We start from the raw sequence: 23799 nt of genomic DNA on the forward strand, positions 1-23799 counted from the left end.
AGTAGGGTTGTGTTAATTACCCTAAGAAGATAAATACTTTTTTTTTAAAGACTAATTTCTCAATCATGATGTTGAAATGCAGATAATCACAAAATCGGGAAATCACAGTTTTTTTGTCAGCTGAATAAAAACAGGGCTCTTAAGACTAAAACCACGTTAATGGCAAGCACATTGTGTGATTTCAAACAATCACGGTTGGGTCACCAAAGCTGAATTAAACAGCCACCGGTGTGTGCTGACTGGGACCAGCATTCAAAAGCAGTGGTTCCCAACATGGGGTTCGGACTCCTCCACAGGGTCAGAAGGCAAATTTGAGGGGTTGAGAGATGATTTACAGGATAAGAAAGATGAAAAATGCAGTTTCCTGTTAAATACTGAATATGGCTTTAAAATTATTTATATTAAAAAATCTGAGACAGAAACACTCCTAACTGCTCGCAACAAGTTGACATTGCTTAATTTTAGGGTATCATTAGGCTATAATATTGCAAACCATTGTTCAAAGGGATTACAGTCCTACAAAGAGCTCTACATCTGTTTGTGCAAATGGTCCAGTGCTATTTACTGTGGAGGTCAACGTTTGCACTGTTTGTGTATCCCCACACATATTTCTCAAAAAATACACGTGTGAAAATGTTTCCAGAAAATTATCTCAGTAGTAGTTGAGAGATCTGTGTGCCTTGATGGTGACTTTGAAAATTATTATTTAAAGAGTACAATGTCAGGGCTTAAAAAGGGGTATATATAGATGAAAGGCTGTTTTAGTGACAGATATATCAGCCTCTCACACCCAGCTGTGGTGCTCACTGCTTGTTCATCCCACTTGTTTCCCAAAATGTTTCAAAGTTTGATGGTTTTTCTCTAGTAACTGGCAAAGATGGTGGTGAGCAGTAAACCCAAATAGCTTAAAAAGCCCAATCTGTGTCCAAATGTCTGTGTTTCTACAGTCTATGGTCAATGCTTTGTCTCCCCGTGGCAAATATGTTAGTTACAGGCAGCAGCTGCATGAAGTTAACCTATGGGCAAGTCAGCACAGGTAGTTAAGCCTGGAAAAGGGCTTTTCCAACTCCCGTGATAGGCTGGTTGAGTTTAGGCATGAGTTTCAACTATAGCGAGGCTGATTCGCATCAATGTACATAACACTCCGACACATAAATTAAAATTTCAAATGTTAAAAATCTGTACAAATTCACCATTAGGCTACATCACAAAAACACAACATAAAAAATCAACAACTTTGTGCTTGTGGTTCATGTATTTGTAATATTAAGCACTACATTATGCTATGTAATTCTGCTTAGGGTCTTTCATTAGATTTTCTGTTAAATCAACAGCATGAGCCTGTAAAATTCACATGACAAAATTGGATTTTCTTCCTCTAATTGTGAGATATTTCCAACAGTCCTTAAAGGCAGCATCCTCCTGAGCAGCGTGTTTATCTGCGCAGGATGCAGAGGTACTGGGGTGTAGAAGAGACTGACTCAAACTTCATGTACAGTATTTAAAAAACTAAGCTGTACATATAAGAACACATCGTGATAAATAAAATATCAGTTTGGCTCCATCGTTCACACCTACGTTAGGTTTTATTTTTTTGTGGAGGAGTGATTATACGATACTTCGTTTAGTGTGGAAACATTTGAGAAATAAAAACCAAAACCATTTTGAACATTTTTTTTTTATGTTGGTCTATCGCGTTGAATTCTGGGCATTTCTCGCTCTGCCCTCCCTGGTCCTCCCAACTTCTCGCAGCTGCGTCAAGTTGCTGTAAAATATGCACAGTGATACTGGAAAGGGAAGGGTTGTACGTCTAAAATAAAGGCGTAAAATGTGTTTCTTAAGGGAAACAAAAAAAGAAAAATATAAACACCACACTGTTCAACGTAATGAAAATGGTTTTTGTGATAGTTCACGGAACTAAAAGTGGTCATCTACATCCTTAACTTGTTGTTCTTTGTTTGACGAATCCAGAAGACGTGCCCAATCGGTTTTATTGTGAAAATCCTACCCGGAAGCTGTATGCTCTCGCACTGTCTAGCTTGACTACGGTAGATGCTTCACTCTCTCCATTCATTTCATTCGCACACAGTCGCATCCTAGCAGCGTGCCCTCCCCTCCTGTTTCACTCCGCCTGGAAAGATGGCTGCTCCGGTGGTGGTGAGAAGCTCCGGCCCGGCGCTCTGCCCGAGCTTCGCGGAGGTCTGTTCGTTCCTGGAGCGATACGGAGCGGCGCTGGATCTGCCCGAGATGACTTTCCCGCAGATGGAGAGGTATCTGCGGGACACAACGACAGGTGAGAGATCGGTGGTAGTGGTGGTAGTGGGGCGAAGAAGTGGTGGAAAGCTGCGACACTTGAAACCGAAGGAGAAGGGGTCCACCACTACCACCACCACCATCATCATCGTGATGATGATGAGGATGACGAAAAAAATGTTGAGTGTGGCCCGGCAGAGCAGCATTAGATTGGGAGTTTAGTCAGCGAGCTTCTACGCTTTCTTACCGGTTATTGACTCCGACAGTCAGTTTTCCCCTGAAAGACAACCATGTTTTTGTTCCAAGTTTCTAAGAAAACATTTGAACAGAGAGGAAAACGCAGAGCGCTAACCACAAAGCTAGCCCCACTTAAAATAACACACACTTTGGACTGTGTTGTATGTTTGTGCTAAAGTTAAGGGGAAACGGATACAGACGGGGGTACAAAATTTGGCAAGCTACCCCGAGGGGTTTTAGTTAGAGTCAACTGACAGGTCGTCGATAATGTTGTCAAGGCTGATATTGATCTGTTAACGCTAAACTTGGTGTGGGAGCCATGATGCAGCACAGCCTAGTGACCACACACAGCCAACCAGCTAGCTCCGGAGTGTTGTCAGGTGTAATTTTTCACTGGCCTTGCCTCACAGGCAGTCGGACTGGAATGACATCAATGTCCCCTGTGTTTATGTATTCACGGCAATGATATTTTCCCCTTCGATCTGTAGTAAAGACGGCTGTCAAAACTGAGCGACTGATGTTAGCTAAGAACAGTGGATGTTGTTTTTTTTGCCATTGGTAGGTAGAGTCGCTGTCAAATCTGCACATGCGCAATAGGCACTGTAGCTGCTGGCTAACGAGTTAGCAACAACGATTCCGTCAACTTTTAGTCAAAGTACAACACGGAGCCCTATAGTTAATTTAATGCTTTATCGTTTATCAGAAATAGATGTTTGGGACTCGTAGCTGTCGTGTTAGTGGCTTTTCAAACCGTGTCAGCCAGTCTTGCTTGTTAGCTAGCTATATTAGTTTTCAGTTACCGTTAGCTTTGTTGTTTAGCTTCTATAACGTTACCGTAACGTTATATAGAGTAGAATAAAGTTAGATTTAAACGGCTAATATTCGTACTTTAATTAGCTATAATAGTTCAGAGTCAGGCATGTGTAACTGCGTTTTCTTAGGATTCTGTGTCTGCTGATAATGTGAAAACGCAGAAAATATCAGTTTACCGTGCCAGCAGGGAAAACTGGAATTTCCTGTAAATTCATGGGCTCCATAATAGCCTCACATCAGACCACACATTATAGCCTTTTTAAATGTTTTTTTCCTTTCAATAAGGTGTTGTTCCAGGGTTGTAATTTCTAGTTTCTAGCAAATGTCAATGGGACCTTTTCTTTAATTTTGAAGGCAACAGTCATAACACTATCATGACGACTATAATCAGAGGACAGACATAACAAGTCATGACAACAATTATGAATAAAAACGAATATATATAATAGAGACAATAAATAATAAAGGTAAATAAAAAGATAAAGAGTAGGGATTATAGAAAAGAAGGGGGGGGGGGGGGTAATTGCCAGAGGTGTGTTTTGCAGTCTAAAGTGAATCTACAGAGTCTACAATGAAATGTCACTAAGTAACAATACCCTATTCAGCTAAATATCTCTTGCAGTTTATAGCTTTTCTGCTTTCAGAGCAGGTGAGGTACATGCCATTATCTGTTGGAAACACCCTCTAAGTAGGGGTTTTCTTGAGGCATCTCATCTTATTAATACAGAACTTTCCAAGAGTGATGTAAAGATTTACAATGAAATTAATTTTGGAATTCTTGAGTAGTAGAGCATTAGCTTATTTTATGTTTGGCCAACCAGAGTTTTACAAAACATTCACATCCAACATATAACAGTGTCTCTTGGCGATGTTTAAAGGGTCATCAGAGAAGGATGACCTACCAACCTCAATGAAGTAAGGAATTATAAACCTTATTCCGAAACAACACAAAGATACACTGAATATTGATAACTGGCGGCCGATCACTTTTAAACAACGACTATAAAATATCGGCATAAATCTTAGCTGATCATCTGCGATTCCGATTACACGACCTAATTGATGAAAGATTGTAGAATAAGCAATAACATAAGGTGTTGGATCTGATAGACTATAATGAACTTCTTTTCATAAGGCTCTTGACTGTGTCAGTCACAAATCTATCTTTGATACATTAGCTGATTTTAAGTTTGGCCAACATTAGAGCCCTATTGTTATGCTGTAAAAATCATTTGCTCTATATGACTGTGTTTACATTTACACAACTATCTACACTGTACATGGGAGATAAGAGGGAACGTCTGATCTGATGGGCTACCATTAGAATGTAAAAAGTGGTGAAACATTTTCCTGAAAATTAAACATTTAGCTGTGAGATCCCAGGTACCCAATTTTGAGAACCACTGACATAATAAACATTTATTTATCCAGCACTGAGTGAACAACATAAATATTCATAAGCTAGCACATCACCAGTTTTCTTGATCATACTTTTAGTGCAGAAATATTTTTAAAAATAACATTGCATATTATAAGCAGTACACTGAGCAGCTTTGTTGCTTATCTCAAGGCCTTTAAGTTGCACAGATAAACTGGCTCATAAGACCTCTTTTTCATGGTAAAAAGCCATTAATCAATACTTCTGTTTTTGTTTATAAATTCAGTATTATGTTGAATCTTGAACCCAGTTTAAGATTTAATCACATTGTTGTGTCTTCTAACACTGTAACACACATAATAATTAAATCATTGACCAAACATGAATGCAAATCATATTCCTGTGTTTTGTGATATGATTGATCTCTGGCTTTAAAGTTGTGCTTAAGTGCACTTCAGCAGGATGTTGACACTGGAGTTGGAGTGACCTGTGAAAAGTTAAGATGAGCAGTGTTATGTTTCTAATCATCCTGTGTGTTTTCCAGTTCCTAAACCCCTTGTGGAGCTCCATGTGAAGCTGCTCAGAAAACTGGGGAGGTCTGTGTCTACTGACCGCTGGGAAAAATACCTGTCCAAGGTGAGAGCTCTATGTATGTGTGTTTGTGATGTGTTTGGCTTCAGACTCCAACATGAGTATGCATGACTTACTGAAGAGGTTCAGCCATCAGTAAGTCCAGCTTTCTCTGGATGGAGTACTCACTTGCTGCTTCTTCAGAGACACTTCTCAAGTTTAGTTAGTGGGGATGGGATGAAGTTACAGCCCCTGTTTGTCATTTGCTGTTGGACGATAACAAAGGTGTATTTGTACAGAAAACTCTGACCTTGTGGAGCTTTAAGTGAAGTAGCAACTGAGAACTTCCTACTAACTTTACAGCCTTACTTCTGTTGTGGTCAACAGATGGAGAAATGTTGAAAAAGGAGGAGACATATGAAAGAAGATTAAACCAGACATATCAGCGATGAGACAAATATTTTGTGCAAACATGCTTGTATGCAGTGACTATATCTAATCATTGTTTCATGTAGGTTTGCCAGGAGTTGAACAATACCTGGGCATGGGAGCTGGAACAGAAGGGCTACCAGGAAATGTCCATGGAGTGCAAGTCAAGCATCCTCAAAGTATGACATGCCCTGTTTTTACTTAATGTAATTAGTGTATCCAAAAGACTGAAACTTCTGCAGTCATTCAACCACATTAACCTTCTCTTTGTTATATCTTTTCCCCCTTCATCTCCCTCCTCCTCCTCTTCTTTCCACACATTTATTTTGTTTACCCTTCAGTATCTCTGCGAGTGTCAGTTTGATGACAACCTAAAGTTCAAGATGGCGGTTAATGAGGAGGACCCAGAGAAGATGCGTCTGCAGCCTATAGGTCGGGACCGGCAGGGCCTGATGTACTGGCTTCAGCTGGACCAGGAGCAGAACATCCGGCTGTATACGGAGGAGCAGGATGATCTGGATGGATCCACCTGGAAGTGCATTGTCAGGTAGTACTGTTGTCGTAATCTGGTGGATATATCTCATAGTGTGTTGACAGGTGGTACCAGTGTCTCAGACTGCAATCACATCTATTGTTGTGGTTTTATCTGTTCGTACAATGTGGATCTTATTTTGTTAGAAAAGTTGTTTTTCTAAATTTTGTTTGGTTAGGTTCACATTGCAAATTAACATGCCAACCTTGGCTTAAGGATATCTTAAAGTAGTCTTGTTACTTGTTTTCTTCTGAAAAATACATTGTTTGTCCCTGCTGGATAATAGGCTGCAGTTTCATATCAGTTCACCACTTTCTGCTCTAAGTCTATTCAAATTCTGCTCTCCTGTTGTTTTGTAGGACACGTAATGACTTGGCTGAGGCTCTGGAGCTGCTGAAGGCCCAGGTTGATCCAAGCCAGAATCAGGACCGGGACCAGAACCAGGCTGGACCCAGGAGCGCCAGCCCCACAGAGAAAGATGCAGGTATGTTGGGTGAATGAGTAGATATTGCTTTGGAACGTAGGGTTCATGTTATGGATGGAAAAATCATCGGTGGATTGAAAGCTTATGAATGCATGTTGGTAATGATAATTTGGAAAATGGAGAGAAAATATTTAATGTGGCTGATTAGCCAAAGAGAAAAATTGACTAAAAATAATCTAATAATCTGTTATATTAAACAATTGAAAAGTCATTTTCTCACTTGTTCTACATTGTGCCAGTAGTCACCCTAACTTAAAATGCCCAAGAGGCCAAGATTGTTTGTGAAGGACTGTGTGTGTGTTGTGTGTGTGTGTGTGTGCGTGTGTGTGTGATGATGATTTAGGGGATGCGTCCACTGGAAACACCAACCCCGAACCCTCCAAGACCACAGAGGAACACACTGATAGTAAGAAGGTTGACCCTGTAAACGAAGAGAAACAAGGTACCTAGATTAAAGTCATCCCCCTTTTACATTTTGTTTCATGAAAAAGGCACCGTTGACTTGAGATTAACAACATCTTTTTTTTTTTTTTTTTGAATTTTGCTTGGAAAGTGTACAGTAGAGAGCTGACAGGAAACAAGGGGAGAAGGAGACTGGGGATGACATGCAACAAAGGTCTTTAGCTAGACTCAGAGTACTGATGTTCTGCTTACATAGACAGCATCTTAAACCCCTGAACACCCTACAATTTAGTTTCTATCACTGAAAAAGAGGGAGAGGAAACTGGCCAAAGTATCCACTACTACCAGCTACTTTCACTGTTTTACCTGCCAAATATGAGAAGAATTGAAAATTACCTTTAATGATAGTTGTTTCTCAGCTCAAGTGGCTGGTAGACAAACAGCCCGCCCTGATCATCGACACTACATTTTTTTAAATTCTCATTTTGACACAATTTTTTTCCTATTTGATCTGCTCCTAGTGCTCTGTCCCTTTCTTGTTTGATGTTTCTACGAGGTATAATTATTTTGTCTTTTTTGTTTTGCAGTGGTAAAGCAGGAGCAGACACAAAAACAGCCTATCAAACAGGAAAACGCTGAGGTGAAAGAAGAGAAGACGGACCACAAACCGCCTGTCTTTGATAACCGCGTGAGCACAATCACCACCATCATTAAATCAGAAACCAAGGACTCTGATGCCCCTAAAAACGCTGTGTCAGTTGTCATGGCACCAAGTGCGAATGTGACAAAACAGGAAATGAACAAGGAAGAGGAAGCAGAGCGGGCAGTTGTCAGGAGCAACCAGCAGGCCAAGATACCACTGAAGAAGAGGGAGCTTAAGCTTGCTGAGAGCTACCAAAGCAACCACCTCAACAACAGTAACAGCAGTAGTATTATTGTTTGTAACCCTTCAGTGATCCAGACCAAGGACAGTCATGGAAGAGAGGGGAAGTTACCTAACTCATTAGCGCCCCCTGGTGGCCCAGGTGCCTCACAACAGCAGCAGCAACTAGTGGTCACTGCATCGAGGCAAGAACTGACCAACGGGAGAGCGTCTCTCCTCTTGCCGCACAAAGACGGACAAAATGGAGTCATAGGGGTAATAGGTCAAGTTGGCGTTGTAGGTCACGTAGGGGTCATCCGCAGCCCATCTGAGCGTCACAGAGCCCCCGGTGCTGAGCAGCAGCAGGAACAAAATGGGCCGAGTTTAGACCACCGGGGCTCCAGAGCTGTGGAAGAAGAGAGGGAGGTGAGCCGGCAGTCAGTGCTGGTAAGGAAGGGACCTGTTGAAGGGGAGACGCCTGCAGCAGCCACCGTCCTTTCCCCTCATGTGGCGATGGAGGCTGAAACAGCCACAAAACAACCATCATCATCCTTAAAGTCTGATCAACTCCCAGAAGCTGTAGAGAGAAAAGTGGATTCTGTTAGTGTTTCCTTGCTGTCTCAGTCTACAGATGAACCCAAGAGACCGACGGCAGAAGACCAGGGTAAAAAAATGACAGAGGAGCAGTTAGACAGGGGGACGAAAACTGGGCACAGAAGTCATCAACATAAATATGATAACCTGGTTGAGAGGGAGGAGAGGACAAGAGAGGTGTCTGGACGCCCTGTGGCAGAAGAAGGAAGTAAAGATGAACATGAAAAGAATAAAAGCACTTTAGAAAAGTTGGAGGCAGAATCAGGGAGCACCATTCCACCTCTAAAAGTAGAGCAGCAGGATAAAAAGGACCACCAGGGAGATGGGGTCAATGGTGGGTTGGCAGCCCAGTTTAGGGTGAAGGACACAGGGCTTGAATCAGAGGAGAGGCAGCGTCCCCTGGAGGAAGCCTCCTCTGAGCTCCAGAAAGAAGGAATCAGGTTGAAGATCAAGATTCCTCCCCATCGGAGAAACAAGTTAAGGGGAAAAGGGGGAAAGGAGGAGGAGGAGAAAGACAGGGAGCAAGAGGTGCAAGAGGAAGGGAGGCCGCTGAGGAGATCTGCAAGGATTTGCAGGTATGTGTGTAATAAAATTCATGAAACTGCTGGATTAGAGAATACATTTGTATTTGTATTTGTCCATTTTAACCTCAGGTACAGCTGGTTTGATTTGACAATAAATTCAGTCCCATCTATACCTTTTTTCTTGAAGATCATCTGCTTTGCCAACCTGCAGGCCGAGCTCAAAGGTGGCTGAGAGCCAGAAAAAGAAACCACAAAAAAAACAGGCACTGCCTACTAGAACGAGGGAAGAGGATGAGGAGGAGGAGGAGGAGGAGGAGGAGGAGGAGGAGGAGGAGGAGGAGGAGGAAGAAGAGGAAGAAGATGAAGAGGAGCGGAGCTCAACTACAAAGAAAGACAGAAAAACAGAACCTGTTGGGCAAATTAGGAAACAAAGGGTAATCCGTTTCTAAATGTGCCCCGTGAGAATGAACACATAAACTTAGACTATTTTTTTGCTCTATTTTTTGTCTGTTTGATTATTTTTCTTCCTCTGTTGTGTTTTCAGGGTAAACGGAGGCATCGACGCCCCAGATGGTCCAACATTCGTTCGAAGAGACGCAAACTGAATGAGGAAGGGGAGGTGGAGGACAGAGGGAGGAAACGAGGAGATGAAGAGAGCGAAGGAGGAAGTGACTCAGAAGAATCATGTAAATCAGAGGAGATTCCCAGTGAGGATGCCTGCAGTCACTGTGGCCTGCCCAACCACCCTGAACTGGTGAGAGAGGAGCATGTGTGGACACCCCTGTCCACATACATTTGGGTACTTTTGGTCTGGGGCTGTTTTTATGATTTGGACAAGGCCCCATGGTTTGAATTAAGGGAAATCTTAATGCCACAGCATACAATGATATTTAAGACTACAGTGTATTTCCAGCTTTGAGGCAGTAGTTTGGGAAAGGCCTTCTCCTGTTTCAACATTACAATGCCCCCATGCACAGAGCCTTCTTAGAAGAGTGGAGTAATGCCCATGGTTTTGGAATGACATGTTCAACAGTCCAAATACTTTGTTTATGTTGCCGTATACTACTGGTCAGTCAGCACAGGCAGGATCACTGCTAGACTTGGAAAGTAAAACAGTTGGTCTGAAAGACTTGATAAGATCTTTTTCAACATGAATTTGAGGTTTTGCGTGACTTTACTGTGAAGGTATCTGTTTTTGTAAACAAACTTAAGATGTAGCACTGAGAGTAGTTTATTGATAAGCTGCTTTTTGTAGCCTGATGTGCTGTCAGGATTTCTTCAGACATTTCACATTACACAAATTTGGACTGTAAGTAATTATCATTGTCTGATCACTTTGTTTTGATTGTGTAGTTAAAATGTCAACAATAATGACACATTGCACATTGCCAAGCCCGAAGTTGACCAACAATGATTGAGGAATTTATTAATCTAGTAATACTTCTTGCACTGGTCCACATTTATACTGAAGATGCAAGTAAATACAAAATATTGAAGCCATTTAAAGGCTTTGTTGTTTGTATGTAGTTTAATACAGTGAAATTGTGGTTTATATCACAGCTGGCGCTGTGAATGCAAAGAGTTGCCACTATGAGTATCTCTGAGTTATTTCACTATGTAAATGTTTGTATCTTTGTTTCCTCAGATCCTGCTGTGTGACTCGTGTGATAGTGGATACCACACTGCCTGTCTGCGGCCGCCGCTCATGTTGATTCCAGATGGAGAGTGGTTCTGTCCACCCTGCCAACATGTAAGCTGTATGTTTGTGACAGAGAGAAGGACTGACACATAGGCACACATAAAGCACATTTTATCTTTTATCAAACTGTAAACCTATTTACATTTTGGTGGTAAAACTCAAACAGTCATTATATAAAATGTATTGATCAGCATACTCTCTAAAATCCTACTGCCTGGTCAGTAATGTCTTAAAGTAGTTGATGGTTTAAAGAAAGGTTCATTATGAGGTTTGCTTTCATATTTGCAGTAAGGCTGTTGTTTTCTATGCTGGTGAAAGTACAACACAACCTGAGTTTCAGTATCGGTACAAAACCTTACTACACTTCTTATCTACTTGGCAAAACCTTACTTTGAGAAATGTTCATTTAACAAAAGATACCAAAGTTCTCAAAGGTTTCATGTTCACAAGCAGCTGAACAAGAATAATGTTTTGTTTTTAAATTTTTCTAAATTAAATTGTCTAAAACTGACAAAATTTTATATAAATCAGGAACTATTTGATCCAGACATTCAATGCCAGCTTTCAGTACTTGAAAGTTTCAATAGTCAGTGTTGAGGTTCACTACCCAGCCCTCATAAACAAGACATTTTAAAAGAGAAGTTTTCAAACATTTTATGGTGACAGATTTGTGGTGTTTGGTTTTCCTCCCTTCAGAAGCTGCTGTGTGAGAAACTGGAGGAGCAGCTGCAGAATCTGGACAGTGCTTTGAAGAAAAAAGAGAGAGCAGAGAGGAGGTAAACACACACACACACATAAACAAACACACTATGATCAACTTTCTGAAAAAACTCTCCTTCAAAATAATGTTGGGGTGCCCTGGTATCTCACCTGGTAGTGCGTTGAGTCCTTACCGCAGTGGCCTGGATTTGAATCCAACCGTGACCCTTTGCTGCATGTCATCCTCTCTCTCTCTCTCTCTCTCTCTCTCTCTCTCTCTCTCTCTGAGACACTCTCTCTCTCCCCCACATTTCCTGTCTCTCTTCAGCTGTTCCTATCAAATAAAGACAAAAAAGGCCCCAAAAAAATCTAAATAATGTGGATTTTGACCCTCCTCTCTAACTGTCTGTCCAGGAGGGAGCGGCTGGTGTATGTGGGAATCAGTGTGGAGAACATCATTCCTGTGAGTAGTTTGATTTTCAGCATTGTAGAACCATACATCAGAACACGGGTGTAGTAAGTTGTTATGAGGATAAATAATTTAAATGTGACGTTTCACTTGGAGTTACTAACATTCTGAACAAAGATGCTTGCTCACGTTTACAGTTATCACACTGCAATGGCTGTCGCAAGGGAAGCAGTAGTTTACACTCCACTAATCAAATCTCCCAGGTGTTCATGTTTCTGAGTTGGACCAATAACAAACACAGATGTTGGAATTCCCATCAATTAGCCGGGAAATTCCAACCTTGGACTTCGGATGGGTCGTAGCATGAAACTGCCCTTTAAAACTAACAGTTTAGACGGTCTAATCTTGTGAAACAGGTTTACACCAAACTTGACGTGGTGGCCATCTGTTTGATGTAAAAGAAATAGTAGTTTATGTTTTACCGTGCAACATTAAATAGAATTGTCATGACTGTCTTAGGAGGGAGATGAGGAGGAAGAGGAGAAGTCGGCAAAGAAGAAAGATTCCAAAAAGAGCAAAAATCTGGGGAGGAGATCAACCAGAACCAGGAAGCACATCAGCTACAGGTGGGTGTGGCCTGGTGGGGGGTAAAGGTACTGTGTGGGGCTTTCTTACAAACCTAGTTATGTTACATTCATTATTTCTCACTAAAACACACTGTGTGTATTCTTGAGGCGTAACAAAAGTAAAGAATGGTTTTTCTTCCCCATAAAACATTTGCAAGGCACCTCCATTGTTTACTTTCATGTTTACATTAACTAGCAGGCTTCTTCTTTCTCTGCATTTCTGCCACCAACTTTCGATAAGTGGAAAAGCGTGAATGGCCGTACCGATCCATATTTCAGTCCCATTATTGAATATTTGACCTCTCACAGTGCCAAAAGGGCTCTTGAAATGCTTCAGTACACCAGCAACTATAATTTTCTAATGTCACAAAAAAAGTGTGATGACTTGCCTTAATCATAAATATGAGGAGAAATTGTTAAATTGATCAGACAGCGTGTCATTCTTGCTAGGAAATTTTAATTTTGCAAAATTCTCACAATAAAAACACAAAATCCCAGACAAATGGTGTTAACATCTGTTTTGCATGTGTGTGTTGCAGATTTGATGACTTTGACGATGCCATTGATGAGGCTATAGAGGAGGACATCGGGGACCTCTGTGGTGGTAAGTGGACGATGTGAAGGTTAAAAAGAATGGGGCAGATTTCTTGCTGTTAAAGTGATGAACACTGATGAACTGCAGCATTAGAAACAGACATTTATATATTATTTCTTTTATTTTTTATATTTAAAAAAGTATTTATGCAGTTCAGTGTCATCTGTATGTGCAGGAGTTGAACATGTGAACCTCAGTACACTATAAGTGTGTATATTTGAATATGAGCAAAAACAAGAAGAAACCGCATAAGAAATTCATCCCTTCTTGGAGATCCCTTCTTCCTGGGCATCTGGCAGGAATAGACAACATTAATGATGGCTTAGTTTTAATTAGTTATTTCAGTAAGCTAGTATAATACCAGGGTCATGAAACTGATGCACCTAAATGGAATGCAGCCATTATTCATGTTATTAGACTGCACTTCCTGCTATTACATGTCAGAAGGTGCCAGGAGTAAAGGCCTATAAGTGCGTAAAGAGCAATTACAGAAAATGAACAGAAAGTTGTTTGGTTTGTTCAAATGCAAAATACAAAAATGGCTTTATAATCTAACAATATCATTCTAATAAATTCAACCCTAATGTAGTAAATACACACTAATATAAAAAGTCTAATAAAATAAGTCCAGTATCAGTTCTTCACAGCATTTATTGTCCACGATGCCACGTAGGTAGAGTTAGGGGGTTGGTTGGTGGGGCAGCCTGGAGGACAAACTGTCAGGTTCAGGATCTCTAACAACTCACCCTCTTATGTGGTTTCTATTATGAGTTGGGTAGCTACACTCGGACAGAGGAATTCATGTATAGGTGTTCAGTACATGTACGAACAAATCTCTAACAACAAATCTTTAAACTGAACTGACTATACTGAATCACCATTGTCACTGTCAGTAGCTTTTAGCAGTGGAGCTCCTCACTGCTGACTGAGAGCACTGCTGTCAGCTCAGCTGTGATACATTGTACGTTACATCCTCGTTAAAAGCTTATTAAAAGAGTGCGAAAGCCACAGAAACAATCATAATCAGATAATTCTGTCGTAAATAATAGGCTGCTGAGCTATGTAAAGGTTCGTTTTGTACAACTGAACGTAATGAAATGATTCAAATCAGAAAAGTGATTCGTGATTTCCACCTCTAAATTCATGGTGTCTGGTTATTGTCTCTGTTCACTTGTAGGAAAATAAACTTTAAAAATTCTTAATTTGTTAAAATGACCCCATTATTTTGAAGCATGTTTCTCCACTTCTTGCACAGCTATAGAAACAGCAGGTTGTTAGTAAGAGTATCCAGTTTTTGCCCAAGTTGCGATGCAGCATATTGATTAAAATTTCCACCACTTGAAGATGATTGAGAACCCAAACTTAACATTAAATTTAACCCAAGGAGAAGAAGAGTTGACTTTTTAACCGTTCTAACTTGGACTATTTTGATGTAGGAGCAGGACAAGGCAAAGACATCACCGCTATCCTGTCAGAGGACGGGAAGGAGAGCCAGCGGCCAATCAGAAGCCAGGCTCATTCTGCCAGGAACAGGAAGAAGCGGAGACTGAACGACCTGGAGAGTGACAGCACGGCAGCAGAGAGTGAAGACGAGTTCATGCTCAGCAACAGGTAATACACACACACACACACACACACACACACACACACACACACACACACAGACTTTCCCTTCCTCTTTCAAGCCAAAGTCTTTTCAAAGTTTTCTTTCTTCCTCATTTGTACTTTTCTACTTTCCCATCCGTTTTCCTTTTTCCTTCTGTATTTCTCTTTCCCTGTCCTTGTCCTCTATTTAAAAAAGCATTTGCTTCTGTCTGGCTTATTTGTTCCTTCCTCTTCCCCCTCAAAGCTCAGAGGATGAGGATTTCGGTGCATCAGGGGCAGATGATGATGAGGAGGAAGATGAAGATGCGGCCAGCGATGTGGGCAGCTTGGACAGCGGGACTCGCCCCAGACGGGCGGTGAGAGGGGTACCTAAACACCGACCCAGCAGGACCCAACGCAGGGGCAGGAAGCGACTGAGGCGGCGGCGGAGACGCTCCTCCGAGGAAGAGGAGGAAGACAGTGATGAAGAAATGGGTGAGTGCACGGCGAGGGAAAGTGCCACACTGCAAGACAGTTGCAGAGTTGATTGATTGTGTGTAATGGAATACGACAAAGTTCATTTTGAACAGTGTTGAAACATTTTATCAGTTTCATTACGGCACCTTGCTGTTGCTACAGATGATGTAAGATGTAATAAATATTTAAAAGGAAATTTTTTCATCAGGATGGAAATCCCGTGAAACAACATCAGGCATAAAAAAATTTAATTTAACTATTTTGATAACTGAGTAATCGTTTCAGGCAAACCTTCTCTGGTTCCAGCTTCTCAAATTTCTTTGTGATATCATTGGTGTAAACTGAATATCTTTGAGTTTGTGACTTGTGGTTGAATAAAACATCTGAAGACGTCTCAGGATTGGAAGTTGTGATGGGCATTTTTTACTATTTCTTGACATTTCATAGACTAAATGATTGATTGTTTTTTTTGTTTTTTGATTAATCGATTAACGATGAAAATAATCATTAGTTGCATCTCTAATTCAAACTTCTCCACAGCTATCAAGTTTTCGAGCTTCTAGGACTGCAGCTAATGAATGAATGACTATAAAATGTCAGAAAATATTTTTAAAAGCCCATCAAAAGTTCCCAGAGTCCAAGGCAACGTCTGTCAAATGTCCAACCAACACTCCAAAACCCAAAGATATTCAATGATAAAACAGAGAAAAGAGAAACTGGAACCAGAGAATATTTTGCATTATTGTGGATAAATGACCGTGTCTTCTCTAGACTCGGATCAGTTCAGCGACATGACTGGCAGCGACACTGACAAAAAAAGGCGGGGTCTGAGGCGGGGCCAGCGCCAGCAGGTCAACTACCGCGAGACCTCTGAGTCGTCAGACAACTCCCGGACCTCCACCAACAGGGTCAAGGTTAAACCCCGAGGCAGACCACGCAAGGAGCATCTCTCGAGCGACTACAGCGATGGTCAGTCGCCGCTGGCATCTGCAGCGTCATTTCACTTTTAATTCATGGAGGTCAAGAAGTACATTTTAGAGAGGAGCAAGTAGAAACCACAAGCTGTTGTTTTTTTTTCATATTGAACCAAGTTACCACACTGATTGTTTTATTATTATTTTTTTAGTATTAGTAAATCCATCAATTTTATTTATATAGCTTTTTACTAGACTTACTGAGCATACAGTATATACTAGTTGCAACAACACTTCACACTACTTCACACACATTCAGTTTAAGATAGAGACTGGGTTTACATTCAAGTTTATCAAGTGCGCCCCAACAGTATTACTGAAGGGAGGGAAGAGCATGTGTCATTCGTTGTACCGGCAAAGATTTATTCCATCCAATAAATCCTTCCCCTTTCTTTTTCTTTTAGTGTTGCCTTCTTCCAGAGACTCGGATGAGGAGGACGATTATGAAGACGAAGAGGAAGATGACCAGAGAAGGAGTGTGAATAAGAGGAGAAGAGAGGAGGAAGACCTCCGGAGAAATAGGACGAGAGAAAAGCGGAGGAGATACGAGGAGGATGATGGAGAGAGGGGGAGGCGGCTGAAAAGGAAACTATTAGAGAAGGAGAAGGACAAAGACAAGCAGAGATTAAAGAGGACAGACAGAGAAGAGGAGGACCTGGAGAAGATGGGCAGGGGGAAGAGGAGAGAGATTCTGTCACAGCAGCGGCGCAAACGGCTCGCCCAGATGCTGAAAAAACGGCGGCCTTCGACGGACGATGAGGATGAGGAAGAGTCAGATGAATCGGAGTCGTCATCGGAAGAGGATCGTCCAATCCGCAAAAGACTCAACCGCATCGACTCTGATGATGATGAAGAGGAAGACGAGGAGGGAAGACAGAAGATGACGACCAAAAAGTCTTCCGCGGTAGAAAGGAGGGCCGAAAGCGACGCTCAGGAAAAGGGGAGGGGCCGTAGCCTGTCTCCGTCAAACGGACATCGAACCTCCAGAGGCCCGGCGAAGCCTGGGGCTGGAAGTCCCGCCGTGCCCAGGGACACTGCAGGATCAGGCAGGCAGGGCAGGGACAATGGCCCCTTACATCCAGAGGAGGAGGAAGATGAGGGGCAGACAGACTCATTAAACTCTGTCCAGAACAGTCCGCAGTCATGATGGCTGTGTTTGTGTGAGTAACGCTCGCTTCTTTGTTTCAGTTTTTTCTTTTAACTGTCAGGCCTTTTTACCCACAAACCACCTTTGAAACTGGATATCTCTTTCTCTTCCCCTTCTTACTCTCCTGTCTTGCTCTTCCTCCTCGCTGTTGTATTGTGGTAGAGTGCTATCCACCATCACGTACTGTACGTCACAACAAAAACTCACGATTACCCATTCACACTCATCGTCACCTCTGACAGAACCTAACAGCCAGCCGGCCGGACCAAACGCATCCTGACACCAGGACTGGCAGCAGTTCATGTTTCCGTGGACGCACTCACACACAGCCGGAGGTCATCATGACCATTTCCCTGAACTCTTGAGTTACGGACGTCTTTCTGGTGGGTCCATGTGGCAGGATGATAGGGATTGAATTGGACACAGGAGTCTATTTGTAGTGTACCTCATCCTAAAGCACTTCATCATTCTCATAGCACTTAATGACCCGCCACCAAGGAGAGTGTCAGTGTCAAACCGAACACTTTGGATCATGTGAATCAAACAAAACTGTTACAAAATTACAAAAAAAGCATAGTTTCTCACTTACCTCTAGTGGTATCTACCCATGCAGATAGTTTTGGTTTTATTTGTCCAGGTTTTGAGATCTCTGTCTCCACCCCAATACAATGGAAGTGAATGGAATTGTGTTTGTGGTGCTCAAAAACACACTTTTGGTGTTGTCATTGTTGTGGTGTTGTTCTAAAAAATTACCCAGCAGCCTAAGGGTTAAGGCGTATACCACATAACCACAACATTCAGGGTACGACTCCCAGCGGGGGGTCATACCCCTCTCTGTCCCCATGTTTCCTGTCTCTCTCTCTCTCTCTCTACACTGACAGTCTGTCGAGTTTTTAAATTATCTTTTTACAGTGCAGTGAGCACTACAAACTAAATAAGGATTCACCTCCGTTGTGTGCAGAAATCTCAGACCAAAACCTGCAAAAATAAAACCAAAACCATCTGCATGGTTGGATATTATTAGAGGTAAGTAAGGAAATGTTTTTTGTAATTTGGGCGAATCGACCATTAAAACAAGGTGTTTCCTGTAAGTAATCCTGGATAAGATCATGACCCAAATAACCAAATAATGTAAAGTTACACGCAGACTACAGTAATAATCAAACTTTTCTAATTAAGGCGACACACTGACTACTGAAATTAGTTGGGGCCCAATTCGGGGGGGGCCTGAGGGACTGGCATCAAGACTGAACCTGCTCCTCCTCCCCACATAAAACGGTTCAGCCTCACAGAGAGTGCAACACTAATGGTGCATTCGAGTGCTCCTTTTGAACTGGTCAAGTCAAAAAAATTTCCCTCAAACAGCTGGCATGACAAACAATGTCATTTAGGTAATGTCTTTAAAGCAGAAATGCCAAACATTGTCTGGTTGCAGGTTCTCAGTGGTGAAGCTGCTTTTCTTTGTCTAATGTGATAATAAACTGAATATTTAAAAAGCCATCACCTCAGGATTTAGGAAATTGTGTCAGGCAATTTTCACTATTTTCTGGCATTTTATAGACTAAACAAGTAATCGATTATTCGAGAAAATAATCAGCATGTTAACCAATAATGAAAATAATCATTAGTTTCAGTCCTAGTAAATATATTCATATAACTTCCAACACCTTGTAATGAACTTTTTTTTCAGGCTGCTAACAAGCACAAGCGGTGGCGTTTGTATCTGGCATTCATTATTAACACCCTGCAGGGACTTAACTTTATTCACATGAGGACCAACTGAACGCAAATATGTGGCAAAGTTGACGAGGATCGCCTTAACACATATTAAAAAAACGATACTGTTGCTGCAAAGGATTCAGCATTTGTGTTTTCCTAATTTAGGCAGTTAAGTAGTCCATTTTAACAATATTTGGTCTATATTAGATATATTTATATATTAATATATTATGCAGACTTCGGAGTCATTTCAACTCAGTTTTCCAGTTACCTAAACTGGGCTAAGATCATGTAGTTCAAACTTTCTCAAGATGTAAAGAAAATACAAAAACATTAACAGCAACACCTTAAAATCTAAGTAGCTGTTTATAATAATAATAATAATAATCCTTATTCATATTACGTTAAGAGCTGAAAGAGGCACACATTGGACCATTTTGGATCCAAGTAACAATCGGGACGTTCTTTCTGACAGCCAAAGTGTTCGGTTTCAGACTGGTCACTCATTTGTTCCATATGTTCACAAAACCTTAGGTTGGTGGGACCACGTTTGCTGTACATACTTTGCCTGTACGCTGTTCCTTGTAAGATAATAGATGTTCTGTTCTCTTAGTCCTCTTGTAAAATATAGTGTTATATTTTCTATATGAAGGAGAGGAGGAGAGATGCTGCTGTGAGTGATGTGTGGATCGATAAGGTTTCAACTGCGAGTTCATCAACGGTTTGCTTGTTTTGTTTGAGATTCTGCGGCCGTTGATTTGTGTGAAATAAGACCAGCGTGGAGCCCGTTCACCAGGAAAATGTCCCAGAATTGTTTCAAAGAGCCGAATACAGCTCACTTTCAGCTCTGTGTCGTACAACTTTAAAGGTTTTTAACATTTCGTACCCCTGAAGGGGACCGCGGGAGTTTTTAAGAAGGAACAAAGCTTTATTTTTTGATTGAGGCTCAGGTGAGGGAAATGAACGCTGGTCACCAATCAAACAACTGGTAACTTTGTTTTCTCTCTCTCTGTAGGGACATTTACACTTACTCACTTGTTTTATCTGGTAAAATACCTAAAGTGGCAGGTGAATTTTGGGGTTGACTGTGTGGACGAAAGCTGGTCTCTTTGTTGGGCAGAATGGAAGAATTCCTTTAACTTCATACAGTCAAATCACTGTTTATGCTTTAAATGAGTTTTATCCTGCTGTTCACATAAACCGAGCTGTTGACGGGAGGAGGCTGGTTTTACTCTGGATACCATGTTGTTACTCCCCTTACCTTTGAGTTTCTAATAATCCCCCCCCCCGTCAATGCAGAAAATTAGACTCAAAAGTTACTGATCACCTTGCAGGTCTTTCTTTTATTTCTTTCTGTCTGTAAAAAGTTCCTTTTTAAGAAGCAGAATTTTGAGCTGAAATGAATGATGTCCAAACTCTGAGCCTGTATTTGTCAAACTTCTATTCATCAATTATCAAGCAACTTACTCCTACTTACAGCAAAGTGTAAGAAGAGCAGCTTTCAAAAGGTCACATCACTGATCACATGTATGATCAGAGCAGGAAAAGCTGTTTAGGGACAAGGATTTACCCCACGACTGCCATGTTGTGAGGATTCTTTTAAGAATGAACATTTTATCCTCACACATAACTTTTTCTGCAAAAAATATAATAAAAGTGTGAAATCCTTAATATCTCCACTAGCGATTAACAACAATCTAATATATTTATAATATATGAATATATAGATAGGGATAAAATAATTGGAAATGGACTGAAATGGAAACCAAAAGAAAACCCAACTGGAGCTTCAGAGAAAACGCCTACTAAGGAGAATTAAGTACCATGTTGGCAAGTTCAGACAATAAAATGCATTGAAAGTGAATCAATATGAGATTTATTCTTGTTGTTTGAACCCCTCATAAATGTAAAAAAAAAAAAAGTGGTATAACTTCCTGTCAAATGTTCAAATCACACATATTGCTTCAGGTAGTATTCATCATGATTATCACAATTATATTTTGGACAATCACTAAAAACGTGTCTCAGAAGATGAGCTCTCCTGTGTTTTTGTGCTGCCATCATCAAGAATAATGATGAGAAATGTGATAAATAGCTTTTATCTTCTGTGAGTAGGAGTAGAAGTGAAGGATTTATACTTTAATCTTTCACTTAGGTTCAAAATGTCACTTTTAGCAGTTTGATAAATACGGGTCCAGATCCGTCTGCAGCTCTGGTTGTGATCTGATGAGACGACAGATCCTGCAGAGATTCACATCCGACGTGTAGGAGAGTATATTTTAACTTGGTTCCAAACACAGAACAAAAGCTGAGGTCACCAAAAACATTTCAAGTACGATTATATTTTAATTGTCCTTCATTCAAGTTACAAACACAGTTTAATCTTTAATCTTATCACTTTTGAAGTTTTCCAGGTGCAAGAAATACTTTTGTTTTAAGAAAACAAAATGCAGTTTTCATTCTGTCATTCAGTCTTTTTTTTTTTTTTTTTTTTTTTGTCTTAAGACGTCACAAAACAAATGGCCAGTAATTCATTTGAAAAACATCCACTTTTATACTTGGAAGGCAATTTTGGTGTGATTCTCTTTTAAGAAGTCAGGTGTGAAACTGTCAGATAAGAAGTTTGTTTTTCAGCTTTCATTCCATTTTAAAATTGACATGAACTTTTTAGTGAGTCTGGCATTTTATTACTGTTGCCGATGTGCAATCTGTAAAAGTCAACAACTCAGAGCGACGTTTCTGCAGCCATGTGAGTTTACCAGTAATCTTATTTATTATGGTCTGAAACTTTGTTTATGACAAATGTTTGGCAGAATCCTTTACGATAACGTTGATGCACATACTGTAATCATTAAAAAAAGTCGATGCCAGTCAAACCTCAGATTATATTAGTGGTTTACATTTAGATTTGGACACATTTGAGGAGAAAACTCTGAAAATGGTCAAAACCAGGTGTTTTTTTTTTTTCATAAATGTCAGCGTTAGAAAAATAACTACTTCTGCTTGGTTTTGGGTCGCAAATGCAGGATTTGTGCAGGAGAACTTCTCAGTTTGCCAGAAGCATCAAAAAAGATTTAATTGTTGAAGTGATAATTGGGATTACTGGCTTTGGTACAAGCTTGGTACATACTGTCCCTGCTCTCTCACAGTCTTTTGGGTTTGTGGCATTGACTAAAACGACTCCAGATGGCCGGAGTTCACCGCCGGCTAAATTACTAAATGTTCTTCCAGGTACTTTCCTGCGATTGTTCAGGTGTCCTTTGTGGAAAAAACACCTGTTAGGTAAGAATAAGATAAAATGCTCTTCGGACAGAGTCTCTTTATCTGGAAAATGCCCTTAATGCAGACCTGCAAGGCCAGCATCTTGATCATCACGGCAGTGTTTCTGTATCATTTATGAGCTCAACTCTCAGCACTTGTGAAAATTAAGATTGCAGACCCCCTCTGAAGATTTTCACTTGAGTCAAAAGCAATACTTTCAGAGTATTCAGTTTGTTACCCCAGGTTTGTTTTCTCTCATCATGGTGGAAAATCCTCCGACAGCATTTGGACATCAAAGATAGTAAAACCCTCTACTAACTCTTTAAGGCAAGATGAACCACCCCACCTGTGTTAGCAGTAAAGGGAGATTAATGTGTGTTTATGCCACCAGCCCAAAATCATCCCACTGAACTTGGTGTGCATCTGTGTTTGCCACTGTGGCAGAATCTGCTGGTTTTAAAATGTTCAGTCCAACTAATCTGGATTCAAACAGGCATCACTGGATGTGAGTACGGCTCCTTCCACTTCTCTGTTGTACTGTTACTGTAGTATCGCTGTAACATAAATGTTTTCTAAGTTATTAAAACCAACATCCCAGGCATCTCCTCAAAAATGTGTCTGCCTTATTTTTATTTCTGAAATGATTCTTTGATAGAAAATTGATTCCAATCCTGAAAATGACGGAGAGCAGAGACGTGGATTATCCTGCAGGAGAGGTTTCTGTGGAGGTTTTCAGACTTTTTTTCTGCTATGGAAACATGTCACAACAATTGAAATCCCAGCCGACCACAACCTCTGTTCTCTGTGAAAAAACAAACTACAAAATTCCCACATCGAGCCTACAGGTCTACGAAGTCTAAGCCTTAAGCTTTGATAACCAGCCAAGGAGCATGTAACATTTCAACTGATCTAAAAGCATGAAAATAGCCAAAACTTGGGATACAAGACGTTTATGTTACTTAATATTGTACAACTCTGTTTTATATAGTAAATTTGAACAATGGTCTCTGGGGGGGGATTAATTAACTTTATAGATTATATAAGATTATGTCAAATGTCTCCTATATATATTATTATTATTGTTCACTTAATTATTTACTCTTTATATGTATTTATTAATTTCCTAATTCCAATGGTCACTATTATCTTTACATTTGTCAATTTTAATTTATTTTTTGTATTTTAAAGTTTTAAAAAAAGAAAAGGCTTTGCACTGAGGAATTGAGGAATGTTTTTTTTTTAGCTTTCTGTGCATTTTGAAAGTTTTATTTTGAATGGCTTCACCGGAAGTTTTAGTATGAGATTGTGTCTGCCTTTACAACTTGATACTTGACTCGTTAGCCTTGCTAATGTCGGCTAACTGTTACTTTTAAGCTAAATCGCAGACGAGGGTTACCGACGGGTGTAGCCGAGAGCTTCTCCACAGATTATTTTCTTATAGTTTACCGTAAGAAACGTTAGCCCCTCGCGAGCCCCGCGATCAAAGGAAAGAATAACCGTTAACTAGCAGTGAGCGCCTTTGCCAGGTTAG

General features: G+C 40.7%; 1 protein-coding gene across 4 annotated transcripts; it reads left to right on the forward strand.

The window, feature by feature from the left end:
- The first annotated feature begins 1974 nt into the window (after positions 1–1974).
- rsf1a (remodeling and spacing factor 1a) lies at positions 1975–22881 on the forward strand. 4 transcript variants are annotated; one of them, XM_044203320.1, is made up of 18 exons: positions 1975–2293; positions 5226–5317; positions 5767–5859; positions 6022–6227; positions 6572–6696; positions 7040–7138; positions 7686–9129; positions 9290–9512; positions 9623–9832; positions 10724–10828; positions 11474–11553; positions 11891–11939; positions 12405–12511; positions 13051–13115; positions 14543–14717; positions 14956–15185; positions 15939–16136; positions 16546–22881. In XM_044203320.1, exons 1-18 carry the CDS (start codon positions 2140–2142, stop codon positions 17286–17288), a joined length of 4398 nt encoding a protein of 1465 aa, XP_044059255.1. In that variant the 5' UTR covers positions 1975–2139; the 3' UTR covers positions 17289–22881. The 4 variants fall into 4 exon arrangements, with proteins under 4 accessions (XP_044059255.1, XP_044059254.1, XP_044059256.1 ...); XM_044203319.1 differs by having other exon boundaries at positions 1976–2293; positions 9266–9512; XM_044203321.1 differs by lacking the exon at positions 7040–7138 and having other exon boundaries at positions 1976–2293; positions 9266–9512.
- The last annotated feature ends 918 nt before the right edge of the window (positions 22882–23799 follow it).

Source organism: Siniperca chuatsi, linkage group LG7 (assembly GCF_020085105.1).
Source record: "Siniperca chuatsi isolate FFG_IHB_CAS linkage group LG7, ASM2008510v1, whole genome shotgun sequence".
Lineage (NCBI taxonomy): Eukaryota > Metazoa > Chordata > Actinopteri > Centrarchiformes > Sinipercidae > Siniperca > Siniperca chuatsi.